Raw genomic sequence first — 25,016 nt, 5'->3', positions numbered from 1 at the left:
ATGCGGCCTTTGCCTTGCATCACAATGTTTCTCCTGATAGCCTAGGAGTCCGTTCTCTCCTCATTGGTAAAAGTACTCACTAGTTATCACAACTTTCTAGATCAAAAAAAACCAAAAACAAAACCCCAAGAAATAAAATTTTTTAAAAAGGGGGATGACTGTAAAAAGTACATTTTAAATATAAAACAAGGTAAAATGGTTCCAAGGGGGAAAAAAAAAAAAAAAATGTGCTTTGACCCACATAATCTGAAACATGGGTTATGTATGTTGGTAACTCTTGTGTTATTTATGGCCATTATCATCCCACCTACACAGTTGCACATATCAGTAAAATATTTAAAAAAAAAAAAAAGAACAACCAGAAAAAACAGGCACTTCGTAGTTAGTCGACCGTTCGGGGTTTTTTTTGTTTTGGTTTGGTTTGGGTTTTTTTTTTTGATTTTTTTGTTTGTTTGGTTTGGCTCGCGGAGGTCGGGCCCGGCCACGGAAGAAATCTCAGTACGGCCTCCAAACGGACTCATCCATTCTGCCACTAGAATTCAAGACGGTTGGGGAGCTGCTGTGGCTGCCATCCGCCTCCACCCCGTCACTCTGGGCCGGCAAGTTTGGGTTTAAGAGCGCGCTGCCGTTGGCCGCGGTGGTGCACGGAGGAAGCATCCTGGAAGGGGAACGGTCCCCCCCCGGCACCATGGGGAACTGGTACGATCCCGACGAAGTGCCATAGTAGAGATATGGAGTGCTGCTGGTCTGGAAAGGTCCACTTTGGTTTTGGGAGGAGCCGGGGTAGGGTGGTGGTAGGTAGGTGTGGTAGTGAGTGGTTGCGGACATACCCAGTGACATGCCTGAGGTGACTGGCGGTGTATAGGTAAAGGTGGCTGGATAGTGCATTCGTGGGTTGGAGAAGCGGCTCTCAGTGAGGGATGAAATGCTTGTGAACTGCCTGGGATCTGAAAATGGGCCCAGCTCTGAAGCACCTAAAAAATTATAACAAAAGACGGGGGAAAACAATTCTGTAAATACCATTCTTTTGTATCAAGTGATGATAGAATTTTTTTTTTTTTTTTTTTTTTCTAAGAAAACCCACTTCTTTTGGCCCCCAAAAGAACAGCAGATCATATCAAATAATACATTGCAAGGAACAGAATCACACACCCGTCTTCTACAAGTGCTGGGCCAAACTCATCCCTGATCTAACTCCGCTGATGCCAATGGGGGGAGCAGCATTGCCAACCTGAAGCATTCAGAGGTCACAAGTCAGGCAGGGGGAAAAAAAAAAAAAAATCTCAAAAATCAAGAGATTGAAAAAGATCCCACAAGAGAAAGGTGGATTTGGAGTTGATTTGCCTTCTGGTTTCTGAGCTTTACGGGTTATGTGTCTCTGGGTTTTTGCTATAGTCTCTTAAGAAACTCAGGTCTGGCTGCACACAAAACCTGAGATTCCCACCTCAGCACGTGCTGTCAGGAGCTGGGGTTTCAGGAAAAGCAGAAATTACCATGCAACTTGTAATAAAACTGCAAGAGTTGGCAACACCGAGTGAGTTGCACCACTGACACCAGGGGAGTTACACCGTGGGTGACTGAGCCCCACTTCTTGCCTTAAATCAATTTATTTACGGGAGGATCTGCTCAGCTACTTCTTCCTATGATGAAAAACTGCATTTGCTGCATCCGAAGGATGGGCAAAGCCAACGGAGCCGACAGCAAAAATGCAAATTTTACTTTTCAGTGCAGTCAATGGAAAATTACAAGCCCAACGCTCCTTTTGCTATTGGAAAAAAAAAAAAAAAAAAAAGTTGTTTTCGTATGTAGTCTGTGCAGTTGAAAAAAGACCACACAGTTTACGGCTACTGTGAACGTCTGGATGGTAACGCTGCGAATTGGAGCCTAACGCAAAACAGGGACAGGCAAACTCATTTTGCCTAATTTCTAATCCCACATCAAACACCCAAAGTTTCAGAGCAGAACTGGAAAGCAAACGTTAGTAGCTTGGTGATCTGCTTCAGAGTCTGTGGGGTGGGCAGGAGCAAAAGAAAAAGATGGTAAAAGCTCGTGCTGAGAAAATGGGAAATGAAAAGGGTGTGGGAAAGGGGACGGTGGGGTAGAAAAAGCCTAATGACCAAGTGCAGTGAGGGAGGGAGGGAAACACTTTGGCCATTTATATAGAGAGAGTTGGAAAGAGAGGGAAAAGTCATGAAACCCAATGGGCTCTCCCCGCACTTCGCAGCTGACACCTTTACTGCGTTGCAGCCCTCTAGATCCAGGGGTTCGCCCAACTCTTTGCCAATTTGTCAAATCTGATTTACCTAAAAGGAAAATAAGGCGTATTCTAGAAGCCCAAAGGAAGTGCTAAGCACTGAAATGCCCTGTGTATCCTCAAAGTAAGATGCAGCAACGCTTGTGTTGCAGATGGGCTTTGATCCGACCTGCCGACACTGCTGTGTAGATGGAAGGTCCCTCCAGCCCTTCTGCTCTCGGCCCCCTGTAGCACCCACAACGGTGGTCGCTGCCATAAGTCACAGACTCAAGAGACTCTACCACCTTGTGTGGCACGTTCTGTGATTTAGATCACTACTCCATCCTGTTCTGCCAGCTCGTTTAACCCACGCCTGCAACGATATCTAAAAGTGGCAGGGGTCACAGCCTGGGTTCAGGCTGGAGGACCTGGGCCACGGCCAACCAAGCGTCCAAATCACGCAGCCTGAAACCCAGGGATTATCACCTGCCGTCTCAAAATGTACTGAGCACAGAACTTTAAATGGGTGGTAAAAGCCCATGTTTAACTCTGCTGACAATGTGATTACTATTGTCTTTATCTGGAGCTGAATCAGTGACCTATGGGTGAATGGGTCTGTCTCCATCATCGACTCCTCCAACCACAGCCCCGTGGAATGTAATATAACTTGTACCTTTACAGCAAACACTCTACTACTTGATGCAACTCCTTTCGTTCCCAACTGCAAACAATAGCCAGAGGCAATACCACCCAGATTCAAAGCTGTAATTTTGGAACGCTATCCTTTATATTGTGAACAGGTCTGATACGTATCTGGAAATATAAGGTTAGAGCATAATTTCCCCAGCTGCTCAAAATACTGAGTTTCAATCTGCTACTGCTTATGCTTTTTTTTGTATTTTTTTTATTGTTATTGCAACTCTCTCAACATGAACAGAGTTGCTCTTCGTTTACTCTGATAGAAGCTAAAGAAGATTTTTCTAATCAAAGGTAGAATTGGTATGAGTGTGAGGGTGTAGAACAATATCGGCACTTTGGTTTCTTTGCAACCGACTTTTTTTTTTTTTTTTTTTTTTCCCAAATAACAAACTACCTGCACAGTTTTACACACTAAAAGGCAATCTCCCTTTCAGGGCTAGATAAAAATATTATCTGTATGGGTGCTGCCAAGAGACCATGTATGTGTCGAATGACTGAGAATGTGCACACCACATGTAGGCATTTCTAATGTGGGGCTACAGACCTCCTGACATACCCTAGTAAATCCACACTTGTTTGTTTTTATTGCTGCTTGTGAAGCACAATCCTATTTCCCTAAAGGCCAAATAACCATAACCCTTTCTTATCTCACTCTGGCTATGTTTGTGTGGCTCCTGCACACTCACTGCTCCAAACTCCTTTTGCCCAAATGCTTTTTGCTGTCTCCATAACTCCCTGCACTGGGCTGTGATTTGTTCTCAGCCTTCTTTATTCCCGTTGTGTAAAGACACTTTTAGAATCAGGAAAAATTCTGTTCTAAAGCATCTTTCCTGAGTCTAAAAACTTTCCAAGCCACCTCTAAAACTCTGCTCCTTGCCATCACCACTGCTATGCAATCTCCCTGATGCATCTTCACCCTCCTCCTCCTCCTCTCTCTGTGCTACCTCCTTGTGTAAAGGTTGGTTTTGGTTCTAACTTGCACACACCATGTGCATATTAATTTATACACATTTAGCACTTTGCTGGACTGGGAAGATAAACAGCTCTTCTGGGTACGGCACCCATCTTTGTATATCTAGTTGCGCACAAACAGCGATGTCGATCAGCAATATAGTAACATGACAGTGCAAGTAAATAATTTATCTATTCCTCTCCTCAGCAGGATTAAAGATTTATGCTAATTTTTCCTCTGTCAGAGCAAGAAAACAATTTGCATCTGTGAATTCCCACTCTCGTGATAGCTTGTATTAATCGGATGGAGCACAGATCCTCCACCCTGCATCGTGGCCGCAAAATTGCGAAACCACACTTCTGTAAAGAGAAGAGACTATTCTGTGCCGTCAGAAAGAGAAACAAGGCAAAAAGCACGGCAAGTGATCTTCTTTCCCTATACAGTCTGATCAGCTCATTGTGCTTGACAATAGAAATAAATAAAAGCACATTTTTTTCCAAAGAAACCTTTGCTTCTGAAGGAGCACAGGTTAAACTGTTTTTATATCTTCCAAGCTGATTCCTCCCTAATGTAACCTGGCACTCAAGTTTTCTGAGAGCCATACATTTCGAATGGAAAAGTGGTAATGTTAATATGCCAATATATACGCTAACATCCTAGATTCAAGAATACTGCTCCAGTGTGTTTCATATTTAGAATAAGAACAATTAAAATTCCATGTGGTTTCACTTATTTTGATGCAGAAGCCTCATTAAAAACCCTAGACTTGGGCATTTGCCAGGAGCCGACTAAAATGGCTTTGCCTTTGCGCTTAAAAAACAATTTTACCTGTGGCAGCTTTGCAGCTCTCCCATTTACAGCTGAATGTGCAACGTGGTCATTTCTCTTTTTCGGTTTACAGATGCCAGCTGATGCCAGTTAATGTTCCTTTCTCAATTAATAAGCTGTGCTTGTGGTTTGCAGAAAATAAGGCAACAAATTTCTGCCAGGTTTACAGCACTTTGGCCAATCGCTTCCAATTATTATAGATCACAATGTATGGTGGATTGATTAACTCCTTGTGGGGACAGAAAGCTGCCATCTGCTTTAAAGAGTTATAGGATAATTTTATAACTTACAAATATCGCAATTTGCTTTGTCATTTTTTTGCTATAAGGTCAGTCCCCCCCCAAAAAATATTCCCTTGGCTTATTGCATATGTCTGATAGGGAAATTCCCAGCACATCGAGTCAACGCATAATCACCGGATGCAAGAAAACAGGGTGGTGCCGTATTCGAAAGTCACTGAATACTCTGTCTCAAGGAAATTCAGCTACATATAGTCAAATATATTTACCAGTAGCTAAATGATTCCCTTGTGTTTTGGGGAACTTCAGTGTTAAGACATTCGTTGCAGCGGATACTAGATTTTGTGGGGTTTTGTTCAATAGTTTGATTCAGGCTGGGACATAGCACTAATTGATCTATTAAAATTGTTTTTTTCCTTCCCTAACATCTACGTCTAAGAATTATATGTGCAGCTTGGATTACTTAACAGCTGATAATATCTCCTCGTATGAAGTATGCCACACACTTCACATGAGGAGGCGATTTTCAGTCTCTTACAGCTTTGCCAAACTTTAAACGTTCTGGCTGAAATTGTCCATGCTGGGCGTCTGTCTCAGGCTAAATTGTGATTCATGCATTTATTTGTTTTTAAAATTTCAGCTGAAACTCTTCTGCTGGGAAAAATATATTGTTTCACTAATCTTAAACTCTGAGGAGCCTTCCTTTGAAAAGTTGTACCAGTTCCACGCTTTGAAGTACTGACTTGAACTTGGAATAGGAGTGGCTTTTGTGTGAGAGATGTTGCCATGAAAATCCAGCCAAATATGAACAAATCATAAGCATTCTGCCTAAAAATGGGCAGAAGAGTCTGTGCCCCTACAAAGACACTTGTCTAGAGACTGGAATGAAATCCAGGAGTCCCGAGTCCCAGCATTTTTTCTGCAAATAATGCTGAAACGGGGACATCCCCACCCATCCCTGTGCCAGTCTGGATCGAGAATCGGTCCATCGGTGGCTCCATTCACCGGAACGGCAGAAACTAATGAAAAAAGAACTAAATTATGGTCAATGTGGATATTTGTACGATACTGCAAAGAAAAATCTGAGAAGGCAGGGTTACTTGGGGTTTGCTTTTTTAAGAAATCTGAGAAACTATAAACACAACTGCAGACAAACAAGAGGGTATTATTAAGGTTACCATGTGAAGAGTGAGAAAGTTAGGAAATACCAGAATTAAAGTTTCTTCTCCATGTGCACTACGATACAGCATTCAATTACGGGAGAAGATGCTACTTCTCTTACACAAACCCTCCTGCAGGCAGCACACGAGCTGACCTCCTCTGGACATGTATCGGAGTTAAAGAACAGAGAAGATTATTGCCTATATATCACCCAAATCCACCGCTGGAAAAAAATCAGAAGGGGTGAGGTGAACAAAGGAAGGGAGACAGGATTATTTTCCCGAGCAAATGGGATTTTATACATGTTTCTGCTCCTACGGGACTCAGTTGAAATCTCTCCAAATCACATTTTTACTTCTCGCATTTTCTGAGCCCAGCAAAGACGTTGGCTCCTGATTTGCACGTGCGCTAAATATTCACAGCTGCAGCTGAAGCCGACAGGATCACAGATCTGAACACGATGCTAAAGACAGATAAAAGTTCATGCTGTAGGTGACACATAGAAGGTGCACTGAATTACATGAAACCTCTGAGTCAGTATCAGTACTCTTTTTAAAGCGAGTTCTTTCTTTCTTGGGAATATTGCACTGCAACAAACTATATATGAATGCTGTGGCAGAAATATTAGAGCAAAGCGCATTGAGAAATTAAGAATTCCTTCTGCAGAACAGAATTTAATGCTCTGCAATAAGCAAGGCCTGGGGAAATAGAAAGAAAAAGAAGAAAACAAAGTATTGAAGAGCTGCTCATTAAGTTAGCACTGTCCATCCTGTGCACTGAATGAGACAGGAATCCCGTGGGAAAAGTATCATGTGATCCTGTAATTAAAATCTGTAATATAATGCATAAGCAGAATGAGGCTGATTTAAAGTTGCACAGGCAACGTAAGTACTGAGATTTCCCAATTTCTGAGCACTTGGTTTTGCAATCTTAAGGATTTTTTGCAATGTGCTGGGATGGGGGGGGAGCGACTATTTACTAGCTCTGTTTTCCCCAAGCATCCTTCTGTATCAGGGGGAGAGTGTCATTTTGCTCTTCACTTCGTTAAATTCTCGTCACCTGCCACTGCTAATGAGTGTTTAGTGAATCACACACAGCACGATCCTTCTCCTGCCTCCTTCCAGGTAAACCTCCGATTCTCCCAAGGTGCTGGACCACCTTCCCGCTGGATGCTGCTGCAGGAGCCTGGGATCCCAAAGCACCTCCTCATCTATTTATTTGGTTGGATATTAGGAATAAATTCTTCATGGAGAGGGTTGTGAAGCAGTGGAACCGGCTGCCCAGGGAAGTGGTGGAATCACCATCCCCGGAGGTGTTTAAAAGCTGCACAGATGAGGTTCTTAGGGACACGGTTTAGTGCCAGAGTTGAGTTACGGTTGGACTCGAGAATCTTGAAGGTCTCTTCCAACCAAAATGATTCTATGATTCTGTGATTCTATTCCTTGCTGTAGCCATGAGGTTCTGATGCTGCAAACCCACACTGGCGCTCAGCTTCGTGCCAGAGCCCAGGGACACTCTTCTCACACATCTACTTGCTGCAAGGACGAGGATCCTGCAGCACCGCAGAAATAATGCACAGCGCTTCTCCCTCCCCAGTTCGCTTTTGGGATGAGTGCAACCATTTATCATAGGAAATTGTATGTTTTCAAATGCCTTTTCCCTCCCTCTAAATCAGAAATAAAATCAGGGGAGGGAAAAAAAAAAAAAAAAGGGCGTTTTACATCCTTTTTTTTTTCTCCTTTTTCATTTTTTCCCCATATTACACCAAGCAGGTCTCTTGGCAAACAATAGCAAGAGAAAAGGTGTGAACTGGCCCCCCCTCCTCTTTCCTTCACCTCAACAAGGTGTTAACTTCAAGGCCTAGTTGGGACCATTTAAACTCCAACATTATTAAGCACAGCAGCCTCACAAAAGTCAGAGGGAGGAAGGAACATTTTAACCCCTTCAGAGCCTCGCACACAACACGCAAGAACCTACATCTCATTCATCTCTCCTCGCCATCCCTCGGTACCCCAGTTCACACGGTAAACTGCACGCTTGTGCCTTCTGGTATTTAGGTAACAGGACTTTGGCACCTAAAATACCACAGATTAATTTGCAGATAGATATTTTCACTGAATTTATGGCGCAGCACCTAAGCTCTTTGCTGGGAGAAACACCCCATAAATAACATAATTAGCAGCAACCATTAAAGTACCACTCATGCAAATAAAGGAGAGTGTTTCCCAAGCAGAGCTGTTACATTGCTTAACAGCAAAATCAGGGTCTCTTTGCACTTCTCCAGCCCAGGCTCCATCATTACCTGCTCTGCTCCTCAATAGGACTTTTCTGCTCAATGAATTGTGCTGAAATAAGGTGATTTTCTTTAGGCATCTAAGTTTTGCTGGGTGACACTGTGCATCTAAAGGCAGGTGGCTGCTGCCTGCACCTCACGAGGTGTCTCATCTTAAATTTAACAACATGAATGGGTAGAAATACCTCCCACATGTGGAAAACAGCAACAACAAACCCCTCCTAGATGGACCGTTGGGAGCAGAAATGGAGCTACGAAAAGCCTCAGTTATCACTGTCTCATTTATAGGTGTTTCTTCTTGTGAAGCTTCACTTATGCAGGACTCATAAACCTTTCTGACGAGAGCCACAGGAGCGGGACAAATGGTCACACTACAGAAATACGTCCTTGGCTGGCGGTTGTGACCTGCCACCCGCGGATGATGTGATGGTCTGATGGGGAGCCCCTGAACTTCTCAGTCTTTGCTGTCTCCGTGACTTCAGTCTGGAGCCATCACAGGTGATTGGCAGTATATCAACCCCCCCCCCGGCTTGTTTAAAGTCTCAAGCTACCTTTCCATGATGCTGGAAGCAAAAAGTAAATAATGTTTTCTGGAAATAAGTCTAGCAGCTCTGCAGTGCTGCACGGCACAGACGCACACACAGGTGCGTATCGCCCTTGGTTCAGATCTCCCCGATTCTTTCCCGCCTGAATTTCAGCTGCTGCTGTTTTTTCGCCCAGCCGAAAGGCATCAGAAGGAACATTTGAGGCTCTTCTTGGATGGCAACCTCAGCGGTGCTGTCTACAGCAAGGGGGTGAAACCACAGGCTGAGAGCTGCAACGCGTGCACGGCGATGGAGAACGTCAGTACAAGAATCCTGTGTAAATCCACTGAATGGGAAGATAATATACATCAAGAATAGCAGTCTACTTTATTACTTTTTTTTTTTTTTTTTTTAGAAAAATGTGCCTTAACTATCCAGTATAAATATTTGTTTCCAATGTTGTCATGAATTGTACTTTTCCACTGCATGCTAGCAACTCAGAAATACCATCTGATCCTCAGACACAAAGAAACTGTTTTGCAGAGGCCGGGGGGGGGACAGGACAGGGGGAAAGCCCTTGGCATTGCTCTGTAATTTCACCCTTTCAATCCCTCTTTTTTTTTTTTTTTTCTCCCCCCACCCAAATTTTCCTTTCCCATCTCATTCAGCTAACATGCGTCCCTCCTGAGGACGAAGGACAGAGGATTCCTTGCTGGTTCTTGATTAAGGTTTTTTTTTTTTTAAGAAGTCGGGAAGGAAGATATTCTTTGAAACTGGATCTAGTGTAGGATGGGAGCCAGCACACAGGACACCGTGTCTTTCAGCGAGGGCCACACACAGTGCCACTCCAGTCATATGACTTCTCTGTCACATCCTGAAGCCATTTCCAGCTCGTGTGCGAGTTTGTACTCCCATTTAGAAGAGGATGGGATATATTGGGAACACACATATGGAAACACTTTCAGGGAATCAGTTTCCATGAAATCCATAATGAGCCAAGTGGCTTCAGATGTGGCAGTGTGCCTCAGATTAGCCAAAAAAAAAAAAAAAAAAAGAAAAAAAAAAAAGAGAGAGAAAAGAAGGACAAATCTACCCTTTCAGCCCTTATTTCAGTTCCAAGGGGGGAAAAAAAATAAAAACAAAAGCCACTAATGACTTATGGCTACCAAGCAGGGAGCCACAAAAAAAATATATATAAATATTGAGAGCGCTCCTCTCTTCCCCCAAAAATGGTGCCACTATCAGTGCTCCCCAAAAGCCGTCCCAGCATCCGCCAAGCTCGTGGGTCGGGCAGGGCGCCCACCCCGTGATAACGTGTGCGGGTGTAAGAGTCGGTCCGAAGAACAATTAAGAGCGTCTCCAAAAACTGCAGCTTGGGGATAAACTGTTCATTAAGTAAATCTCCTGAGAAAGGCTGGATCCGGGAGGGGTGGAGTTGACTGTACCTGGGCCGTGTTAAAAGCAGGATTGATGTTGCAGATGATGTGTTGGGTGTCAGGCAGTGATGGACATCATCTGCCTGATGTGCTCCAGCGAGCAGGAGCTGAAGGTCAAGAGCAAACCCCTGGTGCCCTCACCGATGGGTGCCAGCGACCTGGAGCCCGCAGTCCAAACCCTGCCGATCCCAAATGGCACAGCAAAGGGACAGAGGACACATCAGTCCTAGACTGGAGGGAAGCAGCCAGCTCGGCCCGGCGAGGATGGTGCTGGAATAATTTTTTGCATGGCTGAGGAAGCGGGAAGAAGCACGGAGCAAGTGGCAGTAGTTCAAATGGGAACCGAAGAGATGCTACGTGCATCCCTGTGACAGCTAACCGTGTTTTTATCACGAGGAGAAAAAAAAAAAAAACAAACAGGAATTTGGCTGCTAATTGGGGCCGTATCCTACAAACCCTACTTTTCCTGACAAACAAATGACTCCACAAATAGTCCCTCTGTTTTCAATAGGGTTATTTGCGGTAGGAGGGACCACCCAACACGAGAGGACCAGGTCCTCTGCTCCCTCGCTCCGCCGCTCACTTAAACCTTCCCCAGCCAAATCTGAACACAAAAATCCCCACGAACGGCAACGGCTTTTCCTCGCTGCTGCTGGAAAAGCCCTGGACGAGCAGCTCTGTGGAAAGGTCTCGTGTGCTATTAATACGATGCTCTCCCCGGCTTCCGCCTCCGAAATGGGGATTTGTGATTTGTTTCTCGGGCTGTTTCTTTCCACCCAAGCCCCAGCGCACTAAATTAACTCAAAACTTCTGCATCAAGGAGAAGGTCTCTTTTAAAGTTTTGTTTGGCTTTGCTTTCAAAGAGTTGTCTGTATATTTTAGAATATGTAGAATTTGCCTTTGATTTAAACCTCTCCCTTAACAATAGACAAGAGGCGATTTCTCTACTGAGTGATTTAAACAAAAACAAACATATTTTGGTTACCCGGGCCTTGTTCTCAAAACGCCCTTTTTTTTTTTTTTCAGAGAAGAATCAAACCCTACAAATTGTTATGCTTCTGGCCAAAAAAACCTTAAATTCACAAACATAGATAGCCCAATTTTTTTTTCTCTAACAATATCATACACAGAGGAAGAAAAGGCACCTCCCCAGCCCCCAGACATCCATAAAACATGAAACCACCTCATCTAAGCAATTAAAACCACATTTTTTTCCCCTCCAAAATAACTTCTCCCTTCAACGGACATTTTCAGCTTTGGTCTCTGTCCACATCCAGGGCCATGATGTTGGGTTTTGGTTTTGCTTTTTTTTTTTTTTTTTTTATCCTCCCTGGCATAAAGTCCCGTGTTCCCGGAGGGTGAACAGACACCCCTCGTCCTGCGGGGAGGCAGCTGAGAGCGGCTGCTGGTGTTGGAAGAGCAGCCGCTCCGGAGGGGATGAGGGTCCGTTAATCCACAGGGAGCTTCTGGGTACCAGAGAGAAACAAGAGGGGAGATACCAGGGAGGCATTTCCATCTTAGGTTAAGGATTTTAGCAGCAGGCGAAATAACGCTGTTGGAGTGAAAACAGTGGAAAATAACTCACCCAGCGACGGCCAGAGTTTTTTTTCCTTACGGCGAGAACATAACATTTCCCCCAAAGTAACACGAACGGCGGTAACGTTAGGCTGTGATAAAATTGTCAAACACGTCAGCGTGACTCAGGACCTGCTGGTCAAAGGGATTTGGGGAGGCTCATGGTGCGAAGGAGCCCTGCGGGGAGATGTGGGGGTGAACACCGAGCCGAAATGAAGCAGACATCTCGTGGGGCAGAGATCTGTTTTAGCGAGAGCTGCTGCTCTCGTATCTAAGGGTCACCAATACCGACCAGCGCAAAGACCTGCAGGAGTTTCAATCTACGCATTTAGGCACTCGATGCCCGATAAAATACCAAACTGCCATCAAATTCAGCAGGACACAGTTCGCTAAACATGGTTGTACAGCAGGGCTAGAGGTCCCGTCTCCGTTTTTATATTCAGCATTGCACTATTTAAACAACATATAATTTTCAATCTCATTTAATAAAAGCAGTGTAAAGCCCTTCATTTATATTTTTTTTTCATTCATTTCAGACCTGGCCTGAGTTTTCTTGCTAAGTTAAAGCAAACTACTGCAAACTGAGTTTCAATCCATTATAAGCTTATCCACACAGCATCTCCATGCATCAGCTGAGCTGCAGATCAAACCAGCCCAACTTCGAACACCTCTCAATAAACACTTCTTCTTCTCCATAGTCTGAGTATGGTTTTTATCCTCTCAGGAAACTGGCGATGAGAAAAAGAAACAGACTTTGATCTGTAATGGCTCACATCATAAACACTCTTTAGGCTGCCTGCTGTATGGCAACTTCGGCTACAACGCTAGCAGCTCAAATCACTATTGATGGTCTGAACTTAAAACCCAAGTTACCACGTCTCAGATAAACCACAGCAACGGTCATTTGAATGGCCACAGCTCATGGTAAATGTGAGATACTATAATTCTCTAACAGATGATTAAGTTAAGACTCACTGCCTTGTACTTGCCATGGGCTGTAGAAATGCACACTCCTACCAAAGTCTAACTAAGCCTGTAGTCAAGTCAGGATAACCTGACCAGTTTCTGAATTTGCTTTATTTCAAAAGAGAGCTTGGACAACTTCTAACCAGGTTGGTTAAAAAAATAAATGTATCATGGAGATATTGCACAGGACAATTGAACACTGAAAAAAACCAATAAAGCAAAAGCATGTTATTTAGAAGTTTAGAAAGCCCATTTATCCATTAAAACTGTTATTAAAGCTCGTGAAAGGGGAAATGTGATGCATTGCTTTCTGGCTCTTGCTATTGATTTGCTTTGTGTCTTTGGGCATATAATTTTATTTTCCTGGCTAAATTTTTCTTGCTATAAGATGGATATTTTAATACTTCATATTAGCCAAGCGACAAAGGTCAGTAGCACAGTTTGGAAAATACTATGAAATCCTTTGTTGGAAGATGTTGTAAAGTTAGAAAGATTAAAGGCAAAAACCCTTCAGACATTTTTTATAAGCTCTTCCACAAGTGAAGACACAGAAAAGTGAAAGTCAGACAAAGAAAAGAGAAATTTGCTTAAAATAAATGTCCACACGCAATCCCGGTATCTGAAATAAAAAAAAACGAGGCATGCAAAGTCAGCCTGAATTATTGCCTTGTTGCTTTTGAGAAAGCAAGGGCTAGAATCGCTTTCAACTAAAGGTCCCTCCGGCTCATCTGCAGAGCAGACCGGCGGGAGCAGAGCTGGCCCGGCTGAGGACCAGGCTCCGTGCTCCGGCTCCAGCGCGCCTGGAGCTGTTTCCTCCACGGGCAAGCAGCCTGTCCTCAAAACAGCTCCAAACCAGCCTGGCCCACCTACACAGGCCAGGCCAAACTAGGAACCGGTTGGGTTTGGTCTGCCCTTAAACCCAGCTTCCTATCTAATTTTGGAATCTAATACGACGGCTCCAAATTAGGCTCCGGTGGTACTTAGATCCTCCCTTGCGCTTCTTTTCACCCATTAAAAAAAAAAAACCAAAACGACACGGGTTGGCTTTTAGCAGGAATCACAACGAAAACAAAAACAAACAAAAAATCCCTTCAGAGGGAGATATTTGAGAGAGGATGAGGGAAGAAAGGGGGAAGAGAGGTGCTTTTTTCCCATTGCCAGGATTCCTCTGTGGCTGCTCCGCCAGTGCCAGCATCCACATCACAGCTCCCGGGGACTTCCTCCGCGGAGCTTCTGCGAGACGCCTCTTCCAATGAGCCATTTCATCCCGGGCTCGCGCCGCAGAGGTTCGGGGCCAGCAGCCCTCCTGGTGTTTTTGAGGCACTTGCCTTCCTATTTGGTAAACCAGTCACCTTTGCAGAAGGCCTGATTTTCAGTCCTCAGTCCCTAGGACGGACACCACCCCGTGCAATCTGCGCCCCAGAGGCTCTTTAAATGTTTATGCTCTTTCTCACAGAGGTTTTTACTCTATAGCCTCCCTCTGTCGAGGCTGACAAACCTTACACAGCTCCAGGTCTATTCACCACGCCGCAGTGATGACCCCCACTTTACAGCCAGCAGCCCCATTCAGAAGCCCAGGGATATTTTGGCTGTATTCATAAAGCCCCCATCACTTCTCAAGCATTTATTCATATATTCTTTTACAATGTTAGCTATGACTTCCTTCGTTTTTAAGTTTATTTTCTAAAAATCTTTTAACTGCCCCAAAATGATCTATTTCAACCTTAATGAAGTTTTTTGGCTGGGATTTTTCCTTCTTTGGGACACGGTTTTATTTTTGTTTTCAATGGCAGCAATACACAGAGCTAGTTGGCTACACTTAACAGGAATGACCTGCAGATGTTTAATCCTATTTTTGCACAGAGGGGCACAGATCATACGATCTCATGAGGTCCCCATCAGTCATATATGACTATGACACTACAGACCTATAGGAAATACAGAATTGATCTAGCAGTTCCTCTGGGGTTATTCCCACCTGCTTAAGGGCAAGTAGATTCACAGAGGTCTGTCAGCAGCTGTTAAATACAATGATCCAGATACAAACCTCCAGCTTTGGAAACCCCTACAGCTTGGGAATATATATATATATATATTTTCTGGTTTTGCACCCCAGGGGAACTGAGTGGCCACTTTTGGCCATGCTGAGAAGGCGATGGGTCCTGGATGGACCCTTGGTCTAAGCTGGTGGGGCTGATCTTCTGCCCCACTCAGCTTTTTCAGTGATGATGCCACTGCTATCACCTGGCTGGCTCTCTTAATGTCTCTTCAATTCCCTCTGTATTCTGTTGTACATCTTATAACCACTGTGTTTAAGAGTGTAAACTCAACTCCCTTTTTTATCCTCCTCTTCTTTAACTGTATAGTCCTTAGCTCAATGGGATCAGACTTCCAGATGCTACCACAACACAAACAGTATTAGCAGCTGCTGCCTATCGCGAGGTCGGCAGTGATTCCAGAAAAGGCCCATTAGCTACTCACAGATACAACCATCACTTTGATGACTGAACCACATCACCTGCAGCAGCCAAACTTGGGTGCTCCAGCTCAAGCCAAAACCTCAGGGGAAACCTTGTCAAACGACCTGGCAAAGGGACTGACCTCCAGTGCCTGGAAATCTCCTTTCGATCTCGCATTCAGCTTTCAACACGGCACAGAATGTGATTTCAGCACAGAATTAAATACGTCAAGCTGTTTTTTACAGACATCTATCACCTAAAAATGATGTGCTTTATACATTTGGTCTCGTATCTGTGCTGCAATCCTGCTTTCCCAGCAAGCCCATTGCACAGCTTAATTCTATAAACTTCAGCTGGCGGCTTCATAATATGCTGCCAATTCTCGACAGTTCTTGTTTAATAGAAAAGGGCATAAAAAAGCACTGATGCCTATGGATCAGACAGCTATAGCCCAGTTAACCATTAAAAATAACGAGTGGAAACCACACATGTGGCATCAGTAGAACTTCTGTAGGGACTTTTCATCTAAATGAAAGAGGCTTTGTGGGTACCCTTTCTAATTCAAGCATACCAACTTTCACTTCTTGCCGCCAGAGAAATGTGATGTTAAGAGGCAGAAAGATCGACGTGAGATGCCCTATCCATCCAATTTGCTTTCAGAATTGATCCTTGTTTTAAATCCTCCAGGTTGTTTTCCTCTGCTGGTGTTCCCCTTCTCTCATCACGGTTGCTCCTCTTCCTCACAAGAGCCCAAGGAGGATTTCTCCAGCTGCCTACGCTCAGCACTTCTATATTACAAAATAATATATTACGGCAAATATTCATGGCTGCCACAGGATAAAAGGTCAAGTGGGTGGTTGGAGAGTCCTTTGAGAAAAACGACCAAGAACCTTGGAGATGACACAGCACCCTGACTCCTCCTTCACAAGCACCTTTAAAACACAAAACCCCTGCATTAAATGTATGATACCTCTTTTGCCAGAACTAAACTTCTTCGTGCAATGAGAGCATTGCCTGGTCCAAGTAATCCCAAGGGTTTCAACTCTCTATTTGCAAATTAGCCTATGGAATAATTACGAACATGGAGAGCAAAGAGGCTGCTCTTGCTACACAACAGAGCCACAGCCAGAGCTCTACTCTTTGCTTTTCAGAGCAAATGCTCGCTAAACTTGGAAGAAGAAGCACTTGCGACTATAGCTGTGTTTCTTAAAATTAAAGGTTAAACCGTGTATGAAAACTAGGGAAGGATGCATATTCGGCTGTCCTATTCCTGTACCTCCATCTAGGGTAGTGGATGAGGAATTAAATTCATTTTGTTAGCAAAAATGCGAGGGACTTTACAATTGGGCAAATTTTTAAAAAGGCAGAAAAATTCCTAAAGTAATTGCAGAAGCCCACAAAGTCAGTGAAAAATGCTTTCTCAGTGCGTTTTTTCAGGTGGGTTGGAAAAGTAGAGACCCACCAGTAATTCAACCAAAAATAGCTCAGTTTTATCGGATATTGTACGTGTTTGGCTGATTAGGGAAGGGAATTTCCACTACTTGATAGATCATAGTGAACCTGTAGCGAACTTAAATGACCAAAACATTTTTGCACAGTGCCCCTCCAGCCTCCTCACAAGTCAAACCAATTCTGTGTCCCACAATATCCAGTTCCCTGCGGGTTCTGCCACCTCCCTGAGACCCACCAGAGTGACCTCCTTTCTCGACCATCTTCTTGTCTTATCTGTCACCACGACAAAACCTACAGGAACCCACTCCAGCCATAGAGCTAAAAAGCGGTGCCGCAATCTGGCAGGCAAAGTTATAGCAAGTTCAAATGAGTGGAAACTAAAGCTGGACAAATTCAGACTAGTAATCAGACCCACATTTCCAAAGAGGGCTTAATTAGCATCTGTAACCAAAGATTGTGGTGGATTTTGCTTCCCTGGAAATTTTTAAATGAAGACCAACGGAGTTTTAATTCTTTTTTCTCCAAGGTTATCCTGAAGTTCAAATGAGAGCTAATTTGGGGAAATCTCACAGCTGGTTTCAAAGCAGACGATCACAGGGGCTTCACTGTATTAATAACCTATGAATCTATATATCCGTGGAAAGCTCTTTATATCAAATTATTCTCCCCTGAGCTTTATAGACGAAGCTCCACCATTACTAAAATTCCTTGCCCTCCACAAAAACTCGTTGGACACAGAAGCACCACCGAGCACCGTGTGGGTGCAGGATGGGGTTCCCCCCGAGGGGACCCTGCACCATCTGCACACCAATCTTGAGGACATGGGGAACCTGTCCCAAGCTCGGGAAGACATCTCCTTCTTTGATCCCTTCCCTTACTCTTTTTGAGTCAGGCTGAAAGCAGATATTAAGAGATTTCCAGATTAGCGTCCCCAAATACCCTCCCTTAATGCATATAAAATAGTTGTTCTCTCTTAATAACATCCTTTATGAGCCACGTGAAGGTGTGACCTTCATTTTAACTCATGCATCTTCTTTGCTGCCTACGTTGTTTTCTTTTGTACAACCAGAGAAAGCCTGAACCGCTGCACGGCTCTTACCTTCGGTCACCAGTATCAGCCCAGTATCACCAATATCAATGCTCTTTTAAATCTGACAACCAAACTGGCATGACACAAGATCCTCTTCTGCTAAAACATCCATCGAGAGGGGAGGAGATTTGGGCATCTGTAAAATGGGGCCAACAACCATTACTAAACCACTTCAAAAAGGTGTTGTGAAGTTCTGCTAAGCTCTAATGCTCCCTTCATGATCAAATTCTGCATGGCCAGAAATGTGAGGAAATTTGACCAAAAGTCAAGGCAGCTCCAAGTATTTCTACAAGCAGCAGTTTTTGTTTCTTGAATTGTACTTTTTAGTTGTAAGGTTCACAGAATTTGGCAGAGGATGATACTTTTCTGCCTATCTTGTACCAAACACATTCACACTTTAACAAGAAGCAAATTCTCCCACATGTTATGGAACCATTTAATAAATTCAGCTTATGCAATCAATCGAACCAAATTCAGCACAACAAAGACTTCAGGCCACGAAGATTTAAGGGCAAAACGAGTGATCCCGATCACCTTGTCTGATTTGCTGCATCTATCAGAGAGCTTCGAGTATGGAGTTAGATTGATGCTCCATATCAGGACACATGTGGTCCTGCATCAGCCACCACTGCTCGCTCCACCCTAGGTAGAAAACCAACAGTGATTCCACCAGAGGAATGGAGAAATCGTCATCATACGCCTTTGCACAAGGATGAAACAAAGAGCTTGGTCTTCCAGACTTCCAGTTAGGAGCTTATTGGCTTTATTGGGAGCACAGATCTAGGTTATGGCTCAGGATCTGGCCCTTTGGAAGTCTGGAATCAGGCGCTCGGTTGCCCCATTAACAATTAGCATTCTGTTTACAAAACCCAGCAGAGTCAGTAAGAATAATCATTACAAAACATGCTCAGACTGTGATTCCGGTTTAAGTTAATATAATTTTAATGAGTTCTTCAGAAAAGGCCTGGCACTTATGGAAAATTTCCTTAATTAATATCAGACCTTAAATTAGTAATAAAAAAAAGCCCTGAATATCATTTGGTCTCAAGCTGGAACTAAAGTATGTTTTGGCATCATTACTAACTGTTAGCAGCAAGTTCTGGAAACAGATGCAAATCTTGATATGTGTCCTAAATATAAAACACATTGCAAAAAAAAAAAGCTCAGATAAAAATATATCTATATATCCACATATATTTGAGTGTGCTATTTCCTGTCTGTATCAGCAACAAATTTATTCCATTTAAAAACATTCCACTTGTTTCTTTTTGGTATTTTTTGAATCACTTATTTCAGGAATAAAACTCTTTTCCTCTGCTTTCATTTTTCCTGTTTATTTCCTCTCCCGACAACCGTTTTGAGTAAATGAAAAGGGCTTAGAGACACACATTATAATATCCAAACATCTGAAAATCAGCCCACTTGTTTTACCACCTAAATACGGGTATAGGTGCCTAATTGGAGGCCACCCACGCTAGAAAAATTTGGCCTTCGTCCTTAAGGTAGGGATCATGCAACGCATCTTCAGGACAATTACTCCAATGAGAGATTCTACTCGGCAGAGGGGCGGCTATTGAAACCCCACAGGTGAGTGCCAAGGTGCTGAGATTCCCAGGTGGCACCAAGTGGGCAGGAAACTAAAAATGGAAAACCTGCGGTAAACAAAATAAATAGAACCACTGAAAAATAATGAGGGAAAAAAAGAGACAAGTTACAAGTTTAGGGAGAGTAGCAAAATGACCGTGTTGTTTCTGAGGATCCGAGCTCCCCCAGGTTCTTTACTTTGCTTTAACGCAGTGTCACCTTGCAGGGAAAGTATTGAAAATTAACTTGGAGAAATGGAGACAGAGACAACCCTGAGTCTTTCAGCTTCCATTTAAAAAAATGAAAAAAAAAAAAAGAAGACAGAGCGAAAATTGTTATAGTCACCAAGAAAAACACCACAGCGTAGCGAGCACACCAGAAACTGAGCTGGCTTCTTGGGTTTGCCAAGAGCCTGAGACAATATTGCTGAAGCGTGAACTGCTCATTCATTTCAGGAGCTGCTCACACCGGGGCCATTGCTGGCAATAGCCACAGTATTAACCATTTCTCTGCCCTCCCAGAGCTTGTAAAGAGGAAAAGAATTGTAATTTGGAGACAGCATCAATGCCTTCAGGGTCCAGTCCTGCTATGTGCTTATTATCCACAATATCTAATGAAGTTAGTAGCAATTAAGGGATGCAAGAATAGATACTTCACATGACCATGGGTTTTACTTAGTGCCTGTAAATTTTTCTTAGCTCCCTAGAAGAAGACAGACAACATTTCTTTCTTAAGTTAATAATTTTCGAAGACCAAATTCCCCCCCAAAAAAGGAAAATCCTTTTTATAAAGACCATGCAAGTACGTAACATCAAGCAAAATCCAAGGTAATTCACCCAAGATGACGACCAGTACAGGTCCTCAAGAAAAACAAGCCCATCACTGTGAGCCACTTTTTCGTTAACATACAAACACTAAATCCAGAGGTTCAGCTGGAGATGCTTCCATTATATGTGTTCTTTTTATTTTAAGACTTGTAGGCTTACAAGAATGAAAATTAAATTATGTAAAGGAACAGTATTGCCATTGATTAGGGCACGGCTGGCATTAGCAGGGTTGTGCTTCTACTTGCCAGCCCTCAGTGAGCTGGGAGAATTTCAATATCCAATGAAGGTCCAGGATGGTCCAAAACGATGTGGAGATTATCTACAGAGCGAGGCAAATTAATGGGAAGGTTTGGCTACTCTCAAAAGAGCAAACAGCCCAGGTTTAGGGCCCATTTTCTGGCCCTAAATCCAGCCAGGATAGTCTGGCCATAGCTGTAATTTAAATCCTTTTAGCCTCCACGATGGGGTGGCTGCCTCCAAGCTCCCAATGGGAATGGGTTCGGGACTTTGCGCATATCCAAACCACATCTGGGACCTGCTCGGGAGTGTGCTGGCCAACCCTGCTCAAAACCAAACTTGCTGACAATTTAACAGTACCGGCATTTTAACAGCTCTACCAGTAATTTAATTGGTTAAGATATTCCTTTCTGGCTATTTTAGTTCAGAGGAATAAGCCTGCAAACTTCTTTTGTTTAGAGGCTGAGCCTAGCGTGTCCCTCAACTGCTTCAGCGTGTCCCTCATCTATCTCAGCGTGTCTCTATTCAATGACATAGTAAATGTAAAGACAGCAAAACCCACCCTGCACGCTGCGGGATCTCCGGCACGTGGGACAGGAGAGTTTGGGCACGATGGCATGAGGCCACATCCCCAACTGACAACTGTCTGCGAAGAGTGCAAGCCCGGGGTTGGAAAAAGTAGGTTTGGTGATTTGTCCCACTATTTAGGTTTTAATTTTCTCCTTTGTCATATAGGTGCTTTTCAAACATAGTTGTGTAGGACAGGCTCTTCCACAGCCAGCGCTGAACGTGTTCGTGTTACCCTTGCAGGACCTGGAGCATCTTAAGACCTTGACTTCACAAAAAGCAAGAGACTGGCATTTAGGCAGAAGATTCAGGAAAAGTGCAGGGCGAGGAAGAAATCTCTTCACGTCCCTTCTCAGGAGTATTCTCAATAAAATTAAATTCAAGCTCAAACCCCGCCACTGCAGAGAAGGTAGAGGTCAGGGTGAGGCAGACCACGGCAGGGTTAAACCAAGACTGACGTGTAACAAGGCTCTGATATGGATATGTTTATGGGACAGTTCAATCATCTCTTAAACCACCTCACCAAAGGCAGACTATCAGATCAGACGTGCCTGTACCTGAACTACTCACCTAGGCTCGCTTTAGAGCCCGTGGAGAGAAACAGGCTCTCCCAAGGCATTGCCAGCGACCAGTAAAGCTCAGCTGCAAACCAGTCAGGTCCTGCAAATGTCCATTTGTCCCCACTGACTCAGGAGGGAGCTGAGGGTAGCTGTCTCAGATATGCATGTCCACCCTGGGGACATCTATACCTGTACATCTATAGACCTCTTGTGACTGCAGGAACAACCCGACCTGTACTCCCTGCTCTGAACCTTGCATGTGCTGAGGACTTGCTGGATCAGTCCCAAAGCTTGATGTACAATGGCTGTGATGTGTATTTGTATGAATCATATACATTAATTACATAATAGACACTCATGCTCCCCATCCCACATGCACTTTGGTTATGCATAGGACACAAAGACTGAGTGCACTCACTATGAATCACGCAATAAGACTACATCCCTCAGGCAAAACTCTCTCTAAAATGACCAAGTTCTTATATTCCCATGGTTTCCACTACAATATTATTTAATTAAGAATATTAGTCTGCTGGGCCACCAACTTTCACTGTCTTCTGGGGAAGTCTGAGCAGACAGATATATTAATAAAATATGGGGAATCCTGCTCTTTTTATGACTGAGCTGGTGCAATACGGTAAGTCAGTTGCATGGCCTTGTGAGCTTATTTTTTATTTATTATTGATATGAACATGAGACTTATGCACCAGAGAGATCACTGGTTGAAAAGCTGCATGAGTGATGCCAGGCAATATTTTTTTGCTTTGCCTTTCAGCTATTGCTGTTGATTACTGCCCAAATATGTGTGACACATCGTTCGTTAGTTGTACCACGCTGCAAATACAGCACTAGTACCCGTTTGGAGAATAAAAGATGAATATTTGAAGTTTGGCAGCTGCGGGGACTCATATGCACATGTCTGCAGCATTCATGCAAACGTTTCAGTTGTGCAAAGAAATCGGTCTAGACGCTGACAGGACCAGTTCAGCCCAAATGACTCCTCGGGGTTGCAGCCTGATGCCCTTTTCCCCTTTCTCATGGAGGGAGAACTGCGTGAACCGCTGTGGCGTTCTCCCGTCACCTCCTGTCCTACAGCCGCAAGCCTGTTTTGATCCTCAACCTAATCTATGATGGGAACACAGTTGTACTCATCACCAAGAGATGTCCCCATCTCAGGATGGGGAGGAACACCATTGTTTTGGCCATGGATGTGTTTCTGGTCACGGGAGTACGAGCAAAAATAGCTCTTGAGGGCTGCCACTGACAATACAACCAGGAACTGCTCTTTTGAAGGACACATTGCTTTATTAGATGGTAGATTTTCAATGTCTGGGTGAGCACAACTTCAGCAGTGGTCCAGGCGAAGCCATGGAGAGCTGTGGAAAGGCTGGGTGGTGTGAAATTGAGGCAGGTAGGAAGGCCTGTAGGTGTGACATCCAAGGCCTAAGGGGGCAGTTTTACCCATTTTTCCTCCTGCATGATGTTAAGCAACAGGCAGTAAATGTGGCATTCATTAAAATTACCTTGTATACTTTTAAGAGCCTTGATAATCAGATTTCTGCCACTGTATTGGGAAGCAAAGTTTGTTTTCATTCAAGGCCTTGTAAAAGTCTAATTTCTCCCTCATGCACTGGAGGTGCCTGAAGTTTTCTAACATTTTTAGTGCTTCTTAGCAGGCATTTTTACCCCCATCAAAGCTCTGTTCTCCTCTGAAAGATGTGTCAGCTAACTGAGTGGAGATTCGTGTTTCTCCGTGTGCGAGGGATGAACTCGTTGCTGTAACGAGCAGTTCTAAACTTGCATTTTTCTCTCTATTGACACACTTTTGTGTGTAAATCGGATCCTGCCTTCCCTCCCTGTGGCACTGCTAGGTAGGAACCCTTGAGAGAAACCTCAGGGTTTGCAGATGGGGCTGCAACGTGTCTCCTTGCAGCTTGAGCATCAGAGCTCGTCCTCCACCTAGGAACACTGTTCTGTATTTCTGAACATGAGGAAACACTGCAGACAACCTCTGGCACTTGTGGGAGATCAAAGTGCCCTTTTCCAATCTTGAATCCAACTGGAAGCAAGTTCGCCACTCTGGGAAAAGGTAAGAGCATTGCAGAGGGTCGAGCCCCCAGAAGATGAAGGGCAAGGAGCGTGAAGGCAACTGACTGTAGAGTACAGCAGAGAAGTTCAGTCCGCGGCCACACAATGTACACAAACGGGTCTTTCAGTCATTCTGCCTGTGCCCACATGCCAGGCGCTCACGTCTGAATACACACAGACAAGGGCTGCAGGGCAAGTACTCAGTGCTACAGCTGCCGAGGTCCCAGCCGAGCCTCTCCTGGAGGTATTGCTGGGGGCACAATTGCAAAAATAACCAACAACGCAGACCATCGGGAGGCTCCGACTCAAAGGGAACCTGTTTCGGGCCAAACAAAGCATTTCCTCAGCATCAAGCCCATCAAGTTTCTTCGAACGAAGTCAGCGCGTTGCACGGAGAGCCCGCAGGAACCTGCTCCACCGCCCTCCAACCCACGGCCCACACGGGGCTGCTTGGCAGCTCTGAGAAGGCAGAGCACACTAGGACCGCAGAGGGTTGGTTTTTTTTGCGGACGTTTGTTTGAGAAACAAAGCTTCCCTCCCCCAAGATGAAAGAAATCAAGGAGTCTATGCTAATCAAATCCTACAGGCGTGCTGGCTGAAGTTCAGCTTGTCAGTGATGCAGCTCAGTGGAGTGATCAACATTTCCAGCGCTATGAGCTTGGTGGAAGGGGAAAACACGAAAAACACGACGGCAAGAAATTCACCTGGCTGCGAGTCAAACAGGTGTATGGCAGCAGCAACCAAGATTATAATAATATCTTGCAAACATGCAAAAAGTAGATGTAATAAGACTGATTCTTTGGTTTTCATTAATGAATCATAAAGACTTTCTTAACATTACACATGCTTTCTTGGCATACGCTGCTAATATTTCCACACTTGCAAGGTTGGAGTTTTAATACTGAGCCTCCCTTCCCTAAGGTTCCTCATTTTTGGCAAGATGTACAAGGTGACTGTGTGCCATGACAGGCTCTATCTTACTTTGGGGCAATCAGATTACTTCACGCAGATGGTTTTATCACTGAGACCATTAGACATGAATTGCACAGTATGTAAATGTACATTTGTTTCATTAAAAAAAAAAAAAGTCTCAGTTCCTCGCTGCTGTCTTGTCTATGCTCCTAAACATATTTCTTCTCTCCTGCATTCTTCCAAAGCACAATTTGTCCAATCTTTACCCTAAAGTGACTCAGCTTGTTTCTGATAGACATCTTAAGTACACATTAACTAAGGAAACAGGCTTTCT

General features: G+C 44.0%; 1 protein-coding gene across 4 annotated transcripts in view; it reads right to left on the bottom strand.

The window, feature by feature from the left end:
* Positions 1-495: 495 nt before the first annotated feature.
* RUNX2 (RUNX family transcription factor 2) overlaps positions 496-25,016 on the bottom strand; it is a 153,082-nt gene continuing 128,561 nt past the window's right edge. For all 4 annotated transcript variants that reach the window (XM_065630708.1, XM_065630709.1, XM_065630710.1 and 1 more), the window contains one exon: positions 496-974. In XM_065630708.1, the coding sequence (XP_065486780.1) occupies positions 496-974 (479 nt within the window). The remainder of the gene's footprint in view (positions 975-25,016) is intronic.

The sequence above is a fragment of the Caloenas nicobarica genome, chromosome 3 (assembly GCF_036013445.1).
Source record: "Caloenas nicobarica isolate bCalNic1 chromosome 3, bCalNic1.hap1, whole genome shotgun sequence".
Lineage (NCBI taxonomy): Eukaryota > Metazoa > Chordata > Aves > Columbiformes > Columbidae > Caloenas > Caloenas nicobarica.
The sequence above is the reverse complement of the archived record's forward strand: the minus strand, read 5'-3'. Positions and strand labels throughout refer to the sequence as shown.